This window comes from Halichoeres trimaculatus, unplaced genomic scaffold (assembly GCF_033239565.1).
Source record: "Halichoeres trimaculatus isolate MK-OKI-2021-1 unplaced genomic scaffold, fHalTri1.1 fHalTri1_scaffold_22, whole genome shotgun sequence".
NCBI classification, from domain to species: Eukaryota; Metazoa; Chordata; class Actinopteri; order Labriformes; family Labridae; genus Halichoeres; species Halichoeres trimaculatus.
Window position 1 is genome coordinate 9,223,582 of NW_027437200.1, and position 21,316 is coordinate 9,244,897.

General features: G+C 42.6%; 1 protein-coding gene across 15 annotated transcripts in view; it reads left to right on the forward strand.

Annotated features, from left to right (window-relative positions):
- ank2b (ankyrin 2b, neuronal) overlaps positions 1–21,316 on the forward strand; it is a 198,262-nt gene that overhangs the window by 165,714 nt on the left and 11,232 nt on the right. For 7 of the 15 annotated variants that reach the window (XM_074699074.1, XM_074699076.1, XM_074699073.1 and 4 more), the window contains 15 exons: positions 1,376–1,530; positions 1,619–1,830; positions 2,052–2,256; positions 2,347–2,443; positions 2,519–2,747; positions 3,680–3,805; positions 3,896–4,018; positions 4,474–4,506; positions 7,777–7,798; positions 10,899–15,458; positions 15,978–16,055; positions 16,179–16,310; positions 16,387–16,536; positions 17,435–17,669; positions 17,754–17,814. In XM_074699074.1, coding sequence (XP_074555175.1) covers positions 1,376–1,530; positions 1,619–1,830; positions 2,052–2,256; positions 2,347–2,443; positions 2,519–2,747; positions 3,680–3,805; positions 3,896–4,018; positions 4,474–4,506; positions 7,777–7,798; positions 10,899–15,458; positions 15,978–16,055; positions 16,179–16,310; positions 16,387–16,536; positions 17,435–17,669; positions 17,754–17,814 — 6,418 coding nt within the window. The remainder of the gene's footprint in view (positions 1–1,375; positions 1,531–1,618; positions 1,831–2,051; positions 2,257–2,346; positions 2,444–2,518; positions 2,748–3,679; positions 3,806–3,895; positions 4,019–4,473; positions 4,507–7,776; positions 7,799–10,898; positions 15,459–15,977; positions 16,056–16,178; positions 16,311–16,386; positions 16,537–17,434; positions 17,670–17,753; positions 17,815–21,316) is intronic. The other 8 variants (XM_074699082.1, XM_074699083.1, XM_074699085.1 and 5 more) reach the window with 6 other exon arrangements.

Consider the following 21,316-nt stretch of genomic DNA (forward strand, 5'->3'; position numbering starts at 1 on the left):
TGCTGTTTTTTCATCCCTCTTTCAGCTTTGCCTTTTCCATTTCTGTGTTTGAAATCCTCCCTGTTTTCTACAGAAGTGTGTTGCGTAATTGATTTATTTTTGTTCTTTTATGTGTGAAATTTAAAGGGTTGTTGTGCCTGTGTGTACTCAGACAAATGTAATTCAAAATTATCAGAACACTTGGCATATTTTAGAGGTTTCATTTGTGTTGTTGAATTAGCTCTATACACCGTAGTGTAGAGCCATCGTAAGGAGATGTAGGTATTTTTCCTTATAACAAAAAGGAACAGTGAAAATAATAGACTGGCCTCCTCAAGTCCAGACCTTAACCCCATCCAACAGATTTGGGCAAATTGGGCAGTAAGCTGAACAGATCTATTGTATATTCAAAGAAAAGTCTTTGGCTTCAGTTTTGCTGCTGTAACTGCTGCAAAAGGTGGAAAAAATAAATATTACAGCTAGAATTTTGAATAAAAAACAAAAGGACTCACTTTATCTGTTATTTGTTGTGCTCAGAGCAACCATCTGCATGTTTCACGATCAGGGTTTGGAGACAAATATAATTATTTTCAGCAAATAAAATACATAAATGTATAAATTCTACCCGTTAAGATTCCTACTGATGCCACTTTGGGCAATGCCAATGTTAGAATGCTATATTAGAAGTAAAAGACTAAAAAATACAATGTTTTCTGGTAAATTTGACCAAAATGAAAACACATTCAGGCTGAAGAATCTTTTAAATATCGCATGTAAATTTCAGAAATTTGTCTCATTTCGTTTTGTTACATAATGCTATGTGGCATGCCTTGTATGTGTTCTAGATAGTTTTGAGTAATTATTCACATCAGGTAAGTGTTACATGTGTTAAATTTTAAATGTAATTAGTCTAGATTCTTGGTATTATGTTTGGCTTTGTTAAAATCTCTGAAACATAATTATTTGGAAAAATGTGCAAAAGAGAAACAGCTGTTTTCTGAGTGGAGTCTGGTGGCTTCATACAGCTTTAAAACAGGTTTTACCTTCAGTGAAAGGTGTCTCTCTGAGACCCCAAGATGCTGAGTGTAACAATCTGAGTCAGTGTCAAGGACAAAAACATTTTTTGTGGGAATATTTTGATGGAGACACTATCTTACTGATTCAGCTGCTTTCTTAGCATTCTTCAGGAGCTTTACTTGAACTTTTTTTTTTTTTTTTTTTACAGTTTTCAGTCATTTATTTCTGTAAATATGCAGATAGATGGCTAGTTTTGCTCTATAAATGAGCTCAAAACAAACTTCTCTGCTTTGCCATAAATCCCCCCTGATAAACAAATTAAAGTCTGGAAGGACTTAATTACTCACTCACTCACACATCTTTGCCTCTGCCCCTCCAGTCCTGTGATCGTAGAGATCCCACACTTCGCTGCCCTGCGGGGGAAAGAGAGGGAGCTGGTGATCCTGAGGAGTGAGACTGGAGAGAGCTGGAAGGAGCATCACTGTGAGCACACCCAGGAGGAGCTGAACCAGATCCTGAACGGGATGGACGAGGGTCGGTACCTGAGGTTGAGACAGCAGACCAGACAGTTCTTCATTGTGAGAATCTCTGACCCCGTCTCTTTTCTGTCTTCTTCCTGCAGAGCTGGACACCCCGGAGGAGCTGGAGAGGAAGCGCATTTGCCGCATCATCACAAGAGATTTCCCACAGTACTTTGCAGTGGTGTCGCGTGTCAAGCAGGACAGTAATCTGATTGGTCCAGAAGGAGGGATTCTGAGCAGCACAGTTGTTCCACAGGTCCAGGCAGTGTTTCCTGAGGGGGCACTCACCAAGAGGATCAGGGTCGGACTTCAGGTGATTAACCGGAGTGCATTTATGTCACATTAAAGGGTCTTGATTTTTAAACCATCCCAACAACAGAAAGACCCAAGAGTGATTGTATAAAATATTTAACCTTCTAAAGTGCCTGATCTACTGACCTGAACCCAATAAACCCTCCACATCCTGAGTATGAAGCCCTGAAAAGACAGTACCCCATGTTAAAAAATCTGAGTATCCTCTCTCTGCTCTCTCAGACCCAGCCGGTGAATGTGGATGTCGTGAGGAAGATCTTGGGAAACAAAGCCACCTTCAGCCCCATCGTCACCCTGGAGCCCCGCAGGAGGAAGTTCCACAAACCCATCACCATGACAATCCCCGTCCCCAAGAGCAACTCTGACCCCATCCTCAACGGCTTCGGAGGAGACACACCCACCTTACGACTGCTCTGCAGTATCACAGGTGAGACACCAGGGCCCCAAACGATGAACACACCAGCCTGATAGACGCTGATTCTGTCGTGTGTTGAATTGTGGTCATGTTTATCTCCAGGTGGAACCACGCCGGCTCAGTGGGAGGACATAACGGGAACCACTCCGTTAACATTCATCAATGACTGCGTCTCCTTCACCACCAACGTGTCTGCCAGGTAACGAAGAAACAAAATCAATGAATCAGACACATCAGCCAAAACAATCTAACACTTCTGTTTGTTCCTCTGCAGGTTCTGGCTGATAGACTGTCGACAAGTCCAGGAGTCCGTCAACTTCTCCACTCAGGTGTACCGAGAGATCATCTGCGTCCCGTACATGGCCAAGTTTGTTATCTTTGCAAAGACCCACGATCCCATCGAGGCCCGACTACGCTGCTTCTGCATGACGGACGACAAGATCGACAAAACTCTGGAGCAGCAGGAGAACTTCACAGAGGTGGCCCGCAGCCGGGATGTAGAGGTGAGGGAGAGGGAGCGATAAAGATGATAAAAATGTGTTATTTTATTATTTTTTTATTCTTGGATGAAAATCATGAACAGGCCAAGAAGTGAGTGGATTTATTTTGCAGGATGTTTCCGTGATGACAACAGTGGCGGTAATGGTTTTGTCATGTGATTTTACACATCGACTACTGCAACTCCCTCCTGGCAGGCCCCCCTGCGTGTCCATTTAAACCACTGCAGATTACCCAGAATGCAGCAGCACATCTGGTCTTTAACCAGCCCAAAACAGCACGTCACCCAGCTGTTAATCTCTCTTCACTGGCTTCTAGTGGCAGCTCCAATCAAATTCAAAGCTCTTCTTCTGGCTTACAAAACATTAACAAGAACAGCTCCTTTCTACCTGGGGTCCCTCATCCAGGTCTACACTCCTTCTCACCCACTAGGCTCTGCTTGTGAAAGACGCCTGGTGCTCCCAGCCCAGCATGGCTCCAAATCTCTAGCCAGACTCTTCTCCTCTACTGTTTCCAAATGGTGGAATAAATTACCTAACTCTATACGATCCACAGAGTCCCTTTCTACCTCTACTTTCTACTTCCTCTTTGTCCTCAGTGGGAGAATGAGTCAGAAGGTCTCAGATGCAACCTTTTAGTCAATTTTCAACACTAATTACTGGACGTTGATAAAAGTTGAAGTATGTTGTTACAGCAATGAATTGTGGTTAGTTGGTTAGTTTATTCTACATTATTTTGAAAAAAAATCTTCTTGCACTTAATGTCAGCACCTGCAGCCAAAAACTTGTAACACTTTTGTTGCACTAACTAGGTTTTCCTTCTTTCTAAATTCTTGCGTGTGTTGTACGTCACTTTGGACAAAAGTGTCTGCTAAATGTAACTGTAGAATTGTAGTTTGGTGGTTTTTGTTGTCTTATCTTTCTGTTCTGTTCTGCAGGTTCTTGAGGGAAAGCCAATCTATGCAGACTGCTTTGGAAACCTTGTTCCTCTCACCAAAAGTGGCCAGCACCACCTCTTCAGCTTCTTCGCCTTCAAGGAGAACAGACTGGCACTCTTCATCAAAGTGAGCTCCACCTCTGGTTTGTCTTTTTCACAGAGTCTCGCGCTCTGATTCCTCCTGACGAATAATCACCACTGTGTTCGTCTGTTTCAGATCAGAGACAACACTCAGGAGCCGTGTGGCCGTCTGTCTTTTATGAAAGAACCCAGAAATTACCGGTCACTTACACAAAATGCCATATGCAACCTTAATATCACGCTCCCATCATACTGCAAGGTAAGAGCATAACACTGTGGTTTGACTTAACGAAGGACGATCAGGAGTTTATATTAAACTCACTGTGAGGAGCTCTAATTTAGCAGAAAGATGCAACAAGGAAACTCAGACCTTCTGATCCATAATCACATCAGAGGACACAAAAATTCCATCCTTGGCCCCAAAATCCATAAATTTATGCATTGGGATTGATAGTCTATTACTGTCTATCACCTAAATATCACACTACGCTAATTTTTAACAACAATCAGAGTTTGATGCTCCTAACAATCTGCTTCACTCTGCCTAACGCATCTTTAAAAACCTTCCTCTCTTCCTCACACCACGATGACTTGTTGTCTTCATTTCTAATGTAACCACATTTCCCTGTTGTCTTATTTTCTCTCTCTTAATGTGGCTTAATGTTGTTTCTATCTGTACACCTTTCTGCTTCTCGCTGCTTTTTGCTTCTAAAGGATTCAGATTCAGACCAAGAGCAAGAGGATGAGGTAAAAGCAGCCACCGCGTCCCCTCCCCTCCTACTAACCCGCTCTGCTGAAGTTTCCTGTCTGCTGTTTTTATAGAGACTTTATTTAGACCTGTGCATACTCAGCCCCTGAAGGGACCTGGAGAAAAAGACATCAAGGTTGATCTCAAGAAACTTTTGCATGAAACGCTCCTAACCTGTGAATATATTTTCACTTTAAAAGATGTGAGTCCTAAAAGACTTTGGGAAAAGAGTTCTCTGCCCTGAGTTCTACCTTTAATTCTACTTCATGCATCTTTAAAATCAGACCAATCATCAAGCACTGATTAAATATATTTCAGTTTGATCTTTGAAAGAGCTTAGGTCAGATTTTTAAGAGAGCTCTCGAGTTTTTCTACTCTGATGTGTTTCATGTTGCTTTTTTTTGTAATTGTTAAGTTAAGCAGGACTTCAACTGTTAAAAAACTTTATCAAGACATCAGATCTTGAGCAAGTTTCTCAGCACTTACAAAGTTTAGCAGCATGTTCAAAAGGGTTCTTGAGACTTAACAGAGGTTCTCAGGTTCTGAAAAAAGTTTCTTTGAACCATGCAAAAAATTTTGGAGATTTGGCAAAAGATTTTCAGACTGGCACTACATTTCTCGGATCTTTCAAAAAGTCAAGGTCTTGCCAGAAATTCTCAAGACCTGACAAAAAAACCTGGATTTCGAAAGTTTCTTGGGACTTAGGATTTTTACTAAGTTTTGTAGAATCTTGCTAAAAGTTGTCAAGATCTCATTTAAGTTCTCAGGGTCCGACAAAAGTTTCTTTGAACCATCCAAAAAGTTTTGGAGATTTTGAAAAAGATTTCCAGACAGGCACTACATTTCGCAGATCTTCCAAAAGTCAAAGTCTTGCAAGAGATTCTTGGGACCTGACAAAAATGACCTGGATTTTGAGAGTTTCTTGGGACTTAGGACTCTTACTAAGTTTCATAGAATCTTGTTAAAGGTTGTCAAGACCTGGTATAAGTTCTCAGGGTCTTACAAAAGAATCAGTAGATCTTGCAAAAAGTTTGGAGATTTTGAAAAAGATTTCCAGACAGGCGCTGATTTCTCAGGAAATTTTCTGGTCCTCTCAAAACTTTTTGGCTTTATCAAAGTGTCTAAGGATTAAGATCAAATGCTTGGTAGCTTGTAAAAGATTCCTAGGATGTAGAAGAAGATTCACAAGTTACTAATGGGATCTGGCACAAGTGTCTTTGGATCCTTTAACCCTCCTATCGTCCTCAAATATTGCTCACACATTTTACCCTTGGGGTCAATTTGACCCCAAGGGATATTTGCCCCCAGAAAATGATTTACAGAAAATAGTTGACCAAGTTTTTGTGCCAGGAACTTTGTTTATTTGTTGAATACATAAATAACCCCTTGATAATGACACCTTGACCTGTCCACTAGCGCCACCATCAGGCCAAACTTTTCAATCAGATATAATTTATCTTGAAAAGTTTTTATCCAAATCTTCTCAAATTTACTGACAACATTAATGGCCACAAGAGTATGAACCCTGATTGTTTTGGTGATGATATGACCTTTCCTGCAGCGCCACCATCAGGTCAAACTTTCAGTTTTAGAGTTTGTGTATCTTTTAAATCTTTCATCCAAATCTTTTCTGATTGGGGTGCATATTCATGACCCTCACAGAATGAACCATATTGATTGATGTTGGTAACCCCCCCTTCATTCTCATAAACATTTTTATTTACTTATTTTATCTACTTTTTTGTAACATATTTGTGGTCACTATAAAGTCTCACTCACCGCTCCTCTTTTGTTATCCGGGCTTGGGACCGGCAGTGGCAGAGTTTGAGCCCATGTCGTACCCATGCCGAAAAAAAATATCAAAATTCAATTATGATTATTGATCTTGAATGGGAGTGGTATAGTCAGGCCAAGTTTTGAGTTGATAAGTGGAAAAACCTAGGACTAGTTTGTTTGTTGGCCAAAATCGCTAAATTACGATGTTTAGGCCCAAATAGCAAAGTTCGTAAAGCACAAAAGTCGTAAGGGACATTTTTTGTAGGGCTGCTCATTATACACACCAAATTTTAGGGCTGTAGCTCAAAGTCGCCCGAGGGGCTGCAGTTTTAATCCCCTAGGGGGCACTATGGAGCGTTCATTTTTGTGCAAGTTGCAGATTCATAGATTTTTTCAGGCATGTGAATTTTGGGGCGTTTTTTCCAAGCAAAGGGCACACAATTTGGCGATGTTTTGGCAGAAACAAATAATAAAGAAGAAAAAAGGCGTAGAATAATAATCACAAGGGTTTCAATAGGGCTCTCGCCCAACCTGCGGTTGGCGGGCTCGGGCCCTAATGATTTGGACAGAGAGCTGCAATGCAAGCTTTTCTGTTTGCTCCTCCCTTATTTTACGTAAACTACCAATGTCCTTGCGGGAATATCCCACCATCCACCCTCCAGCGCAGGAAATATCAGTTCTATTTGTTAGGTGTGAGTAGTAGGACATGTACACACACACACACACACATTCATCTCCCCCCCCCCCCATGACATGTATCAACTCAAAAGAATGAACTCTGCACCTGCAGACGTGGGAATATAAGGTCACACATGGGTCACACACAGACAGACAAGTTTTACACAGCCAAAACAGCTTGGGGTCAAATTGACCCCAGAGGAACACTGATGCGTGCAATATGTGTACAGCAAAATGAAAAAATATCATCATAATAATTTTATGCTAAATCAATAGTTCCCATCAAATGAGGAAAAGTCATGAAATATGAAGCCAAAATAAAAAAGTTAACTATTGTTTTTTTGAAGGATAAACATTGAATGGGGTCAAATTGACCCCAAAGATAACAGGAGGGTTAAAAAGTTTCTCGGGATGTTTAAAAAAACTAATTGTAGGAGTTTACTTAGTTTCTCCACATTTGCATAAAGTTCTTGGGACGAAGCAAAACTTATTTGAAATCTTGCAAACAAGTTCCAGGATCTTAGAAATGATTCATGGTCTCTTTTAGAAGCTTCTCAGGTCTGGCACAAAGTTTCCAGGGTCTGACAGGAGTTTCTTGGGGCTTTTTTGTCTCCATGTCTCTTTAGGGGCTCTGTTTGTCCGACAGTAATTGAATGTTATAAAGAGATACTTCTTGATGTCATAGAGTGTGATATGTCAGTAGTGAGCTAATTTTTTTTGTTTTGTGTTATTTTTCTGAAGTAGTTGTGTTAAAATTTGCATATTTAGTACATGCAGTGACATGAATAACGCTTAATCTTTTCTTTTTTTTACAGACGAGCAGAATGCAGGAGAAATGTAAGACATCTTACCTTTACCCTTAACCTTTAAAGTTAAACTTAAACAGTTTATTAACACAGAATGTCTGCATGTCTTATTAACAGACTAATGTATGACTGTGTATAAGGCCCATATTAACATTAGCAGTTAGCCCCTAGCACACTCAGAGCATCTTATTAAAGCCCTTTAAGCTTCATGTATTTCTGTCCTGTCAGAACAGACCTCACCTGCACCCCATGTCAGCGTTCTGTTTCTCCTGAGGCTTAACTTCACTCTCTGACTTTCTTTTCTGATTTCACACCCGTCTCCATGTCTTCTATTTAACACTCTCCCCATCACGATTTGAGGTCGGAGATATGGAGAGAGACTTAGACATCTACGTATGTACAAGAACACTTGTCTCATTCGTACTGTGGTGATCTTTATGTGATAGCGGCCTTTAGGTTAGCTCTAGCTCTGCTGTAGTCTCAGTGCCATTTTTGTTGCAAGAACAATTCATTCTTGCACAGGTTTGGTAGATAAATGGCTCCAAACTTAAGTGGTCGGCTGTTTAAACGAACCTTGTGGAAACTTCTGGCGGTTTTACCGTAATGTTTGTAGTATGGTGGACAGGCCCAGACAGATTCACTAAGTATAATGAAAATGAGTCTGCAAATGAAAAAAAGTCACCAGCACAATCCTTAAAAGATGTTTGAGTTGAAGCACATTTGAAAAGTGCCTGTAAAACAAAACTTCAAATCAAAATGTGCATTTGGAGAAATATTACACCCTGAGTAGCTAACGCATACTCTAGCAGCTAGTAGAGGAAGAAGAGTAGCTCAAAATGAAGAGAGGTGATGTACTCTCACATCACTGATGCAAAGCATTGCTCCCCCTGGTGGTACTGCCTTCCTCCTCCATGTTCATCCTGCTACACCTGTAGTTTGTGTTGTATTATGGCAGGACGGTGCTGAAACCTGGAGCCACACAGACTCAAAACTTAGATGGCACTTGCACCAAGACTTCCCAAAACTTGATATTAAAGGCCTAAGTCTCAGTATCCTGTAGCCCTATACCTTTAGCGACTCAGTAAAGCAATCCTCCCAAACCCGTCCTTTTCTTTACACCTTGATTCCTGAAAACACTATTCAGTGCCAAAATTCAACTCTCTGTGAGCAACTTTTACCAGTTTTCAAACTTTTCTTAGGAGAGTCGACATGACCTCCACTAGAATTTCAGTTCAATGTTCCAATTTTGATCCCATTTTGTCTGGAATGTAACAGCTATGCAGCATCTCTTTAAAGACTCTAACACTAAATTCAAAACTGTTCATCTGAGTTATTTACCCTGATGAAAACTGTTACCAGCCCACTTTGCTTCTGCTGTCCCATGCTAAATCCATTCACTCCAAACTCTGAGCATGCTCAGTGAGAAAAGACTAATCAACTGTAATAAATGAAGCTCAAAAACTGCAGTCTCTGAAATGTCCACTTGAGGCTGGCTGCAGAAGCACCTGAACCCACATACGCACCAAACCAAAAATCTGGATTTTTACATCAGAAACAAACATGTTTACAGTCTGGTTCCAAAAACAGGCTGGGTCTGAATAGCAGACAGCACACACTGTAGGGGTGAATTTTATTGTAATGTGTAATTTCAAAGTTATTAAACTAAAATAACATGGCAGCTGTCAACAGAGGGATGGAAAACTCTGTATCAGAAACAGACAGGTGGTGTCACAGAGTCTACGTCCATAGACTCTACAGACTTTAAACATGTTTGTCTGCTGTAAATATGAAGATTTTAAAATATAAACATGTTTTTCTGTTGCAAATACGACGATTTTGAAATAGGACCTAATAAAGAATCCTTGGCTTTTGCTGGAGACCTCAAGTGGACACAAGAGGAACTGCAGCCAAAAGTGATATCAGAAGGCATTTGTTACTCAGTTTGTGCCTGATTCTCACAGTCAGTGTTTGCATAAAGTATTTTTTGAAGAATGCCTCAAACTTTGCAGAAAAAAGTTGCTTTATTGGCCAAAGATCACAGAAGAGCTAAATTCTTAAAGGGAATGACTTTTGATTAAAACTCTGTACATGAGCTGTTGAGATTAGTTAAACGTACGAAGAACGATGCTTGTTTTGTACAGCAGTGCAGCAGTAAATGGACTAACAACTCACCACATTACTGAATGAACTCGTAACAACGGGCAGCTCATGATCACGAGCACCTTTTATCCTGTAGTTAGGTTATTAATCTAAACTCTAAACCTTCCACTCACCCTTCACCACGACCTCTCCATCATCACTTCCCTTTGCTTTGCATGGAAATAACTTGGCTTGCATATGTGTGTGTATGTGTGTGTGACTGTGAGTCTGAATAAATGTCCTGTTAATGACTTTGGCTTTGTTTTGATGTTGGTGTGCTGATTTTGTTTTATTATTTTTCCTCATCATTGGCTCATGTTTTTAAATGTTATTTCATTTCAGATTATTAAAAAGGATAAACGGAGGGCACAAAGAATAAAATATTGTCCCTTCCCTCAAGATGTCTTTATTTTAAAAAGATCTTCTTTCCTTTTTTTAGATCATCTGAAAAACATTGTTTTCCAGAATAAAAAGCATGAAACACCATCATGTATTGAAAAGTTATCACTGGCTTTCTTTGATAGACATGTTAGTATTCTGAGTTGTTTTTCTTGGTTCATTTTGCCTGATCATGGTGACATTTGTTCTCCATCTGAGCAATCTTGAGAGTTTCTTTCTGTTGTTTTTTTTTTGTGCGCTTCTTCAAATCATGTGTCATTTTGCAGTTTTTGTGTATTCTATTTGTGTTCCATAGTTTTGTCTTGTGAGTGTGAGTGTGGGTGTGCGCTGAGTGTTGAAGCAAGTTATTTCCTGCTCATATCATCCCCCATCAGCATTATTTAGCCTTTGCTTTACCACAGTTCCCCAGAAGACATGAAAGTATAAGCCCAGCTCCTCTGATACCCTGATGTAGAACCCAATGTGAATCTGCTGTCCTATGATCCCTGCAGTGTGTTCCTATCTTGTCCTGACCACACTCTCCAATGTCTGTCTCCTTTGATTTGATTTTTTGATTTTCTTTACTCCTTACTTGTTCTTCTTCCGTACGGAAGATGAAGAGACGGAGACATCAGTCCTGAAATCAGAGCTGATTCGAGAACCAGACCTCCTATCCGACGTGTCAGAGATGAAACAAGATTTGATAAAAATGACTGCCATCTTGACTGCAGACTCCACAGAGAAATCCCCTTCCTTAAGAGGGTGTGGTCTAGAGAAAGGGACTGAGGATGTTTCTGGAGAGCCGTTAGAGATAATGGAGAAGGACTTAGAGAAAGTCAAAGAGGACCTAGAGAAAGTCAGTGAGATACTGAGGAGTGGGACATATGAGGGTGAGGCTGCAGCGGAGATAGCTAAAGCAGCTAGAATGGCAGAGGAGTGGGTTCTCCTCTCAGACAGTGAGATAGAGGAGGCCAAAAGAATGGCAAAGTTAGAACTTCAAGAGCCTGTTTTACGGGAAAGTAGAACTAACAGAGGGGCTCCCAGACCTAAAGCCATAAAGGACAGTGGTGACCTTAAAGAATACCTCCTGGATGCACCAGTAAGCTCCAAAACAAAAGCTAAAAAAGAGCCAGCTGTTCAAGAAAGATTCACTGACGTTGTTTTACGAAAGAGTGCAAAACCAACCACTCCGACCAAAGCGCAGGACAAAACTGCTGCTGGTGATGTCAAAAAGCCAGTAAGAAGGAAGGGAAAAGACCAGGCCGAGGATTCCACAGAGGCAGCTGCTCTGCTAAGTGTGCCTACAGCTCCAAAACCAGCGTCACCTGTGTCCCCTGTGGTGGAAGAAACTCCCATCGGGTCGATAAAGGACAAAGTCAAAGCCTTACAACAGAAAGTAGAGGCAGAGCAAAAGAGCAAAAAGGTTTCTGGAAGTAAGCCTTCACAGCTGCCTGTTATAAGCAAACCAAGTCCAAAAGCCAAAGAGAGCCCTAAATCCAAACAGGGCCCACCCAAATCCCCCAAAGCTGAACAAGAAAAACTTGAGGAGACCATGTCAGTCAAAGAACTGATGCACGCATTCCAGACGGGGCAGGACCCCTCAAAGAGAAAGTCTGGGCTGTTTGAGCTCAAATCATCCACAGCATCAAAATCAGAGAAAACCACAAAAACAGAAACTATCCAGTCAAAATCTGCAACCAAAACAGTAACCTCAAAAGTCTCTCAAGAACGGGAACTATCACTGGATTCAAAACCTCGCAAGAAGGCTGCTGAGTCCGTCCAGCAGGACAGAGAGAAAGAGACAAAGTCAGCCGCTGGCACCCAGCCACCGCTGGCTGAAACTGTAGACTTTGGAAATAGTGGCCTTGATGATAGCTCTGACAGCTCCAAACATGAGGGTGTGGCAGAGTCACTAAGTGCCAGTTCTGCAGACGCAACCCCTCAGATGAGCTCCGAGGACAGTTTGAAACACGAGGGTCTCGCCACTCCAAGCACAAGCCCAGAAAGTATCTGCCTTTCCCCCAAATCTGGACAGCAGACGTCTACTTCCACGGCAGCATCTGCCTCCACAGTTCAGAAAGAAACTAAAGAGACTGAGAAGTCTGGAGACTCTGGTGTAGGGACCACTGGTGACCAACAGCCTACAGAACTGACCCTCCCTGTCTCTTCCAGCGAGGCTGCTGAAGTCCACACCACAAGTGAGTCCATATCTGTTAGGTGGAGCGAGCCTAAGCCATCAAAACCTCAAAAGCTTACAAAGAGAGTTTCAGAGACTGTAGAAACTTTTCTTAGCGATGACGAGAGCCCTGATCGTCAGCTAGAGTTGCCTTTAGCCGGTTCTCCAACCTCTAGATCCTCTTTTCAGCATTACGACAGCTTAGAGCTGGCCTTAAAGCAGGACTCAGATGCCCTCAGTCCATTAGCCGATGACTCTTTGACAATAAGCCACAGAGACTCTCTAGACGGTAGTCCTCTCATGGATGAAAACTCCTCCCATAAGTCCCCAGACTCTATTGAACCTAGCCCTACTAAGGAATCCCCCCCTCATGACTCCTTAGAGAGCAGCCCTGTAGAGCAGAAAAGCCTCCCATCCTTCCCCTCAGCTCCAGGTCCTTCTAGCAAACCCTCTAGCCATCCAGAGCCCTCCAAAGCCACAGACTTCCCCCAAGATGCTTTGCGCGGTAGGCTGCTTCGAGACCATGAGGCTAGTGCTGACGATGACAGTTGTGAGCAGACATCTCAGATGACAAGTTCGGGTAAGAGTCCCCTCTCTCCAGATACTCCTAGCTCTGAAGAGGTAAGTTATGAGGTAAACCCTAAACCCCCAGACCATTCATTCCTAACTGTTCCATCCAAACCAGCCGTAATCCCTGAAGACCCAGAAGAAGAGGAGACCTCAGACAGCTATGAAGCTCAGAGAAAAATAACCCCAGAGGAGGAGATGTTTAAGATGGCAGCCAAAATAAAAACATTTGATGAAATGGAGCAAGACGCAAGGAGCAAAAAGAACTCTAGAAAAGATGACAGCCATGAAAAATTAGACTCCACAAGTGAATGTGGGCACAGTAGACCCACTGAAGATTCAAAGGTAGCTCTTTGTGTTGATCCCCATATTAAAGCTCAACCTCCCTCTCCTTTTTCAGCAGGTTTGCATGATGGATCCCACAGCAAAGAGATCAAGAGCACAACAACAGCCTATGTCACTTCAGAGGGACCTCAGTCTGTCTCAGACCAGCATCACTCAAAGTCCAAAGTGGAAACCACACAGGAACAGAGAATTTCACAACCTGTTCGAGCTGATAAAGACAGCTCTGCCACAAAAGCTGCAGCGACGGGGAGCGCTGTCAACAGGACTGATGAGCAAAAGGAGGAGAGTTTGAGAAAGTCCAGAGAAAAAGGAGGTGATACAGATGAAGCGTTAGGCGTTAGCAGTCAGCAGAGCGGTGCACTGAAACAAGGTAATAATGTCACAGATGAAGTGAAAGGGGATAAAAAAGAGCATGCAGGAGAACTCAGTGCTTCTGCTACTTTGGGTAAAACCACAGAGCGGTTCAAACTGGAATCTACCTATGATGATGTTGAAGAGGACGACGAGACACTTGAACCTCCAAAAACTGAATCAAAAGGCGTCACTGCAAGAGTAGAGAGTGACTCGTGGTCCGCCATGCGTGAGGATGATGCTGCATTTGCAGCTCGAGTCAAAGAAGAGGAACAAAAGATTCTGAATCTGGTGGTAGACCGTCAGTCTCAACAAGCAACCCCAGACACCACGCCTGGTAGAACGCCAACAGAGGAGAGCACTCCTACCAGTGAGCCCAACCCGTTTCTATTCCAAGAAGGAAAGCTCTTCGAGATGACGCGCAGTGGAGCTATTGACATGACAAAACGGAGCTATGAGGAAGAGGGGGCTGGCTTTGCCTTTTTCCAGATAGGTGAACAGCCTTTAGAGGAGCCTCCTGCAGAAGAGGCCAGGCAGGAGGGTGCGAGAGCAACAGAGCCTGAAGTCGGCCTCAATCTAACATTAGAGGTCAAAACTGAGGAGTCGGACAAATCAAAAGAAAAAACTGATACCAAGCTTCAGTCTCCACCTGAAGGGGATCAGTCAGCCTCTAAATCAGATACCTCCAAATCTAAAATCCCTAAAATGGGCATTGCAGCTTCAGCCAAACCTGCAAAGAAAGATCAGACATCCCCTGAAAGTCACGAGGCTAAAACAGATAAAAAAGTGAGCGAAGCATGCCTAGATTTAGACCCAAGTTCTTCTGAGCAGTTGATTACAAATGTACAAACAGCAGAAAGTACAGTCACTAGATCAGTTTACCCTGAGCAGGGACAAGAGTCCTCTGATTCGTCTCCAGAGGAACCACAGTCAGTGATAGAAGCTCCCAAAACAACAGCCAAGTCCAAACAGAGTGCTTCCTCTAGTGTTAAAAAGACTCCTGCCAAACAGACTAAATCTACCCCTCAAGGTCGGGGAAAATCCTCTATCCCCTCTCCATCTCATGCAGCTCCCTCTTCAACAACTCTTAAAAAAGAGGGCTCCTTCACTTCAGAATCTAAATCTAGAATTCCCATCAAGGCTAGCGCTCTGAAGCCTGATTCTAACGTCAAACGAACCGAAACGACCCAAGACAAAAAACTTAAGGTCCCCGTAAAAAAGGATCCACGAAGGAAATCTGAGACAGATGCAGGTCCCTCTGTTGACGTCAAAACCAAGACTTCTTCTCCCAAAGCCAAGAGCTTCTGTGAGGGAGAGTCTACCAGACAACCCGCTAAAAAAGAGGGTCGCCCTTTGAGTGCTGAGTCAGCAAAATCTAAAAGCTTCCAGTCCAGATTGCCAATCCGAGGAAAGAGTGGTCAGACATCTCCTTTAACAACACCGACTAAAGAGAAAAATGAGCCTCAGACACAGACCATTGAGAGCTTTGAGGAGATAGCCGATGAAGCAGCAAAACTTGTGGCCAGGTTGGCGCAGGCAGAGAAAGAACGAGAAGCTGCAGCGGCCAACTCAGACGATGAGAGCAGTCTCATCGATGCGTCAATCATAGAAAGAGAAACTTTCCCTGAGATGCAGTTCCCTCCCTCAGGAGACGTCTTTCCCATTAGACCACTGTGGGACGACCCTGTTGAGACACAGATGCAGCGAATCCCAGCCGATAAAGTCCAAAGTCAAGGTATCCCCCCAGTTTAAGGGGCCATTCTCTATCTCTTTAGTCTCATTAGTGCACTGTAGCTGTAAAGGTGCTGCCTCTCTGTCTCTTGTAGTTCAGTCCCATCTTAGTTGAAGAATCCATGTGGCTGTGTCACTTGAGCTTTGTTTGTGTTCGTAATGACGTCTCTTTTCCTTCTATGTGTGCTGAAAATCTCAAGATTGACTTAAAGGCTTTATGGAAACTGTAAAAACAACTAGTGGCTGAAAGCTTTAAGGATTAAAGAATAAATGATTAGTCAAACTATTCTTTGTAGTGTGAATACATTTTTAGTGACTTGTACATACTTGGTTATTTTTGTTGTATTAAAACATATTTAAAGGTGTTTTAAGCTCCTGTTTTTGGTTATAATTGATTTGATAGCATTAAACAACTATATATGTAAAAGGAGAAAGCCAGTGAGAACTTTGTTTCCGTAAATGTGACTTAACTTGTGTAACGGTGCGGCTCTGAGCGCTCATGGCTGTCTGGTGGTGTTTACAGTAGATCCACAGGATGAGGCAGAGAGAAAAGAGCAACGGTTGGCCATTATAGCCGACCATCTGGGCTTCAGCTGGACAGGTAAGTCATTTCGTAAAGGCAGTGATGAAGCTATCAAAAATTCCCAGGCTCTCAAGTAGACATAGATACAACACTTTGTTTATGGAGATTCTTGCCTTAATGCTGTCCGATTTGTATGAACAGAGCTAGCACGAGAGCTGGAGTTCAGTGAGGAGAGAATTAACCTGATAAGGATTGAAAACCCCAACTCACTCCAAGACCAAAGCCATGCTCTTCTGAAAGCTTGGGCGGAGAGGGAAGGACAGCATGGCACAGGTTAGCGAGTAACAACATTCATAAATCTCTGTTTGAATCAGAACAAATGTGAAATACTTGTTTTACATTTCAACAGAGACAACACTGATCAGAAGACTAACTAAAATCAACCGCATGGACATCGTCCACCTCATTGAAACCAAGATAATCAAGTCCCACCAGGATGAGACGTCTTCACACACCTATGCAGAAATAGAGAGGACCATCGCACTGGATCATAGTGAAGGTATTCGGTGTACTGTAAATGTGAAGCAGACACATGATGTATGCTTTATATTAATGTAGAACCCCAGTTCCATGATTTTGTGTTGCATACCTGGTTGATTGATGACTAGACTCTCAAAGTGATGATTCACAAAGTTTTTTACAAACTGTTTCTTTGTGTATCCATGAACAAAGAACCCCAAAAGATTCACGATTAAATAAATAAATAAAATCAACATTTTGACATAAATACCATTTTGATAAATTACTGACAATCATGCAATATGCCCATTAAATTGTAAAATAAGGTAATGTTATTTTGTTGTTATTCTTTAACATTGAATTACTAAAATTAAATAATTCACAATAATTATTTTAACAATTTCATACTTTTAAAACAATTATTTTGTATTAATTTTCCAAGCTTATATAAAATAAAAAAATATATACATTTTTTACAAAGTCCATTTTTACTTCATAATGCGTTTTTCAGCATTATAACTTGGTCTGTCAATCAAAGCACTTTTCAATAATACTGAGAGGACTGAAAAGCTAAAAAAAAAAAAAAAAAGAGTGCATGACACATTTGAGACAGAATGGCTGCAGTAGAGAAGTCAGTTTCAGAGTTGCACCTCAAGCAGTTGAGAGTGGAGGTCTGCAGCTAGACCCCTCTGAAAGTAATCAGTATTAAAGGATCAAACAGAGGTCTCACCCTTTGGCTTTGACTGACAGACCAAGTCATTGTTTTTTTTTTTTTTAACCTTTAGGAAACTATGCATAATAATGCTTACGTTTGTAAATTTTAATTTTTTTGTAAAAACCTCAGAAATGAGTGTTTAAACTAACTAAAGTGGAAAGAAACAACTCATTAAATTGCCCCTTTAAATTAAACTAAATTCCTGATCTTTGCCTTTCTTCAGGTTTCTCTGCTCTCCATGAAGACATCGACAGCCCCAGGTCAGGCAGGCGTACAGAGGCCACACGCAGGAGTCCAGGTTCTGGACAAGAGGTACCGATGGTGTCAGCTGAGGACCTTTCCACCAGTTTGTCCTCACTTCACGAGACGACGGGACGACCAGAGGCAGATTCCATGGCAAGAGGCCTTCTGAAAAATGCCCAGAAGGAGAAGCTGCAGAAGGAGATGGAGACTGCATAGTGAGTTGTTCTTTCTCCTCATCTCTATTAAGGGGTTACATGTTATCATCACAAGGTAACCATGTTCTTTCTTTGGTTTTCCAGCTCATCACAGAGAGTATATGAGGAGCTGACAGACACGGTACACTCTGGCAGTTATAGACAAGTAAGTCCTTTCTTCACTGTGTACCGCACCTCTCCCTATCACCTCCGATCACATGTGATAGACCCTGTGTACAAAGGGGGACCAAAGTTAGGTTCCCAGATTACCGCCCCTCCTTACCCGACTGTTGAACCATGTGATGATGATGAGGGAGCTGCTGGATACGAGGGGGCAGAGGGGGGAGAGGACTGGAGCTTGGAGTGCCTACAGACTAGTCACTCTAGATACGACTCTCATCATCTGTCCCCGGAGTCTTGGCGCGAGTTATCCAACAGATCTCGAACTGGTGTGTGCGAGAGTCGACCGTTGTCTCTGACTGATTTTGAGGAGACCTTGGTGGAGTGTGATGAAGCTGAGCAAGATTTCAGGAAACTTTCGATGGAGCTTTTGGAAACCAGCGAGATCTCAGAGAAGACGTCTTGTGGTTCCATTGAAGCAAAATTCACACACACCGCACAAATGTCAGGAAAACACATGGATGAAGTTTCAAGTCGGCTCTACAAAGTACTGTATGGATATGATGTTGACCAGACAGGTTCAGCAAGCAGTGTAGCTTCTGAAGTTGAGATAAAGGAGAGTGAAGACAACTTGATGTTTGAGATTGATGTTGAAGAAGCTTCAATTACTGGTCAAACCCGGGATACCACTGCTTTGGTAGACTGTTCCGCCATTCCAGTTTTAACAGTCCATAAAGTAGAGCCCTTTAGCCATGCTAGCTTTGATCAGGTGTCACATGACTCAATTTTTATACCAACAGATGCTCATACAGCAGGTGATACTGTTAATTTTATACCAGGAGCTGAGTACAGCTTAGAAAGAACACTGGATGAGGTAACGTTATCAGTAAAGTCCACTGAAATATCCAGATTACCAGACTCTGCTTCTGAAATCACAGAGGAACCTCCCAGCCCAGCTCACGATAGATCCCCTTCACCTGAATATATCACTGATACCACCATACTTCTGACAGATAGCCGGGCCTCATCACCTCAGTCAGTGTCCTCACTCAATGAGCTGCATTTCCTTGCCCCTGATTCTCCCATACCTCAGTTCAGACCCTTGTCTCCCCTCCCTCCTCCTGCTTTTCTCTGGGAAACAGATGATGCTGGAGAGTCCGACCAAAGAGAGCCATTACTGTGTGCACCAGGGGTCGCTGCTCTACTGTTAGCAACAGAATCAGAGGAAAGACCGTTAACTCCTATGGTGTCAAATAAAAAACCTTTTGGAAGGCCAATATCACAGGACAGTGAGTATAGTGCTGAGGGATCCATCTCCTCTCAGTCTTTGGCTTTTGACGTCGACGACAGAGCGTCATCCCCTGAATCTGTCATGTTGGAGTCAGTGCAGTGTTTTTTTACAGCCTCAGAGCACGTCTTATCAGATTTCTATGAGATGACTCCATCATCTCTTGAATCCTTCGGCTCTTCCGCAGATTATAATCAGCTCCAAAACGACCCAGCTTATCTGTTTTTGGAGTCTCGACCATCATCCCCAGAATCTGTAGCATCTGTGAACCAGTACAGAACTCTGTCACCAGATTCACCTGTACCTGAATTCAGTCACAGTGTACCAGACTCAGCTGTTGCTTTGATAGGTGAGAGATCTACCTCACCTGACTCAGTGTGCTCTGATGTGGAATATGGCTCTGTGTATTTAGCATCTTTACAAATGGAAGAAAGAGCTCCATCACCTGCTTCAGCTGCATCTGAAGATGAATCTGAACGAAGGACACCTTCTCTTGAATCAGCTGATTCTGCAGAGATGACGCTTAAACCCACTTATCATAGAACGAAATCATCTGACGAATTAGAAACTGATACAGAAAGCAAGCCACCAACCTCAGAGGAGAAAGTCTCTGACTTTGATGACGATTGGGTCCTTGTATCTTCATCTGATATTGAAGGAAGTGTACCTTCACCAGAGGTGGTACCAGATCACATGTTAGCATCTCCACAGGCTACAGTGCCGCAGTGTGTCTCCCCAGATTATCCCACATCAAAACACCCTCAGCTTCATGCTGTGATTGTAGATCTACAACCATCTCAAGAGTCTGTGCAGTCAGATACAAAACATGAGATTCAGTCACTGCTGTCCTGTTCAGAAAACAGGCTTACATCCGCAGATTTGAGTATTTCTGCAAGTGATGATTTTGTGACTGAACCATCTCTTAAAGAGGACACAACACATGACACAACAGGCGCAGCAGTTCTAGCAGATGCATGCAGTGAAAGGCAAGTGTGTGGTTTAGAAAAGTCAGACACTGAAGTAGAAAATTCAACCTGTGTTTTGTCAAGTTCTGAAGAAAATCAAACAGAAACTAATGAAACTGAAGCTCCAGAGTCTGACAGCAAGAAAACTATCGAGCCACCGGCACGAGCTGAGGTTTTTGAGAGTGATGTTACTGCAGAGCAAATCTCTGATGAGTTGTTTTATCAAGTTCAATCAAAAGCAGAGATTCACACTTCAATAACCCGGAAAGCAAAATCCACCAGAAAGAAAAAATCAAAGAAATCAATCAAAGCTGAGTTTGAACAGGAGCAGACAGTTACAAAACACCAAACAGAGACATCTGATGGCACAACAAGGTTTGAAATGATACAAGCATCATCTGAATCTGTCGCTTTATCATATACAGAGACAAAGGAAACATCTGATGTCATAACGAAGACATTAAAAGAGACGCAAGAAACATCTGATACAATCAGCCCAACAGAAGAGAAACAGGACCTTGATGAGGATTCCTCCCCTCTTCTCTCTACAGACACTCGATCTGAGGATTTGCAGTCTCCTTTTTCCGTTCAGTACCACACACCTGTATCTTTGGCAGAGTTTTCAGTGCCAGGCTACACTTTAACATACGATGCTGAACTTTGGAAGCTCATCTCTCAAATACGTGACCCACAGTACGCTGGAGAAACCTTTGTGAGTAAAACAGGTATGTTTGAATTCACTGGGACAGGCACAGGGGAAGAAGCACTAATTGATGAAGCTTCTACTTTGCAAAGACCACTCTCTCCAGACTCTGAAGCAGAATACAAGCCCATGTCCCCACAGTCTCTGTCAGCATTGTGCGCACATAGACCAGATTCTTGCAGCTCAGATAGATCGGGAGCTTTGACTCCAGACTCTCCTGTCCCTCAGTTCTTTGCCTCCCACTCTGAACCCTCTCACTCTTACCTCAGATCAGAGTCGGCAGAATCAGTCTGCTCAGATCTGGAGACTGATTCAAACGTGTTATTCCTCTGTGATGATAGACCAGACTCTCCTGACTCTGTAAACATTTACAGAGCACTCTCTCCTGACTCACCTGTTCCTGATTTTAGACCCTCTGTACAAGAACAAGTCGTGATAGCTAGACTGGATCGGTCGTTGTCTCTCGAATCAGAAACATCTGATACAGAGGGTGCATCTCCGTTGTTATTCGCTGAGAGCAGAGCATCGTCCTCAGGTTCAGGCGATGAAGGCAGACCACTCTCGCCTGACTCACCTGTCCCTCTGTTTGGAC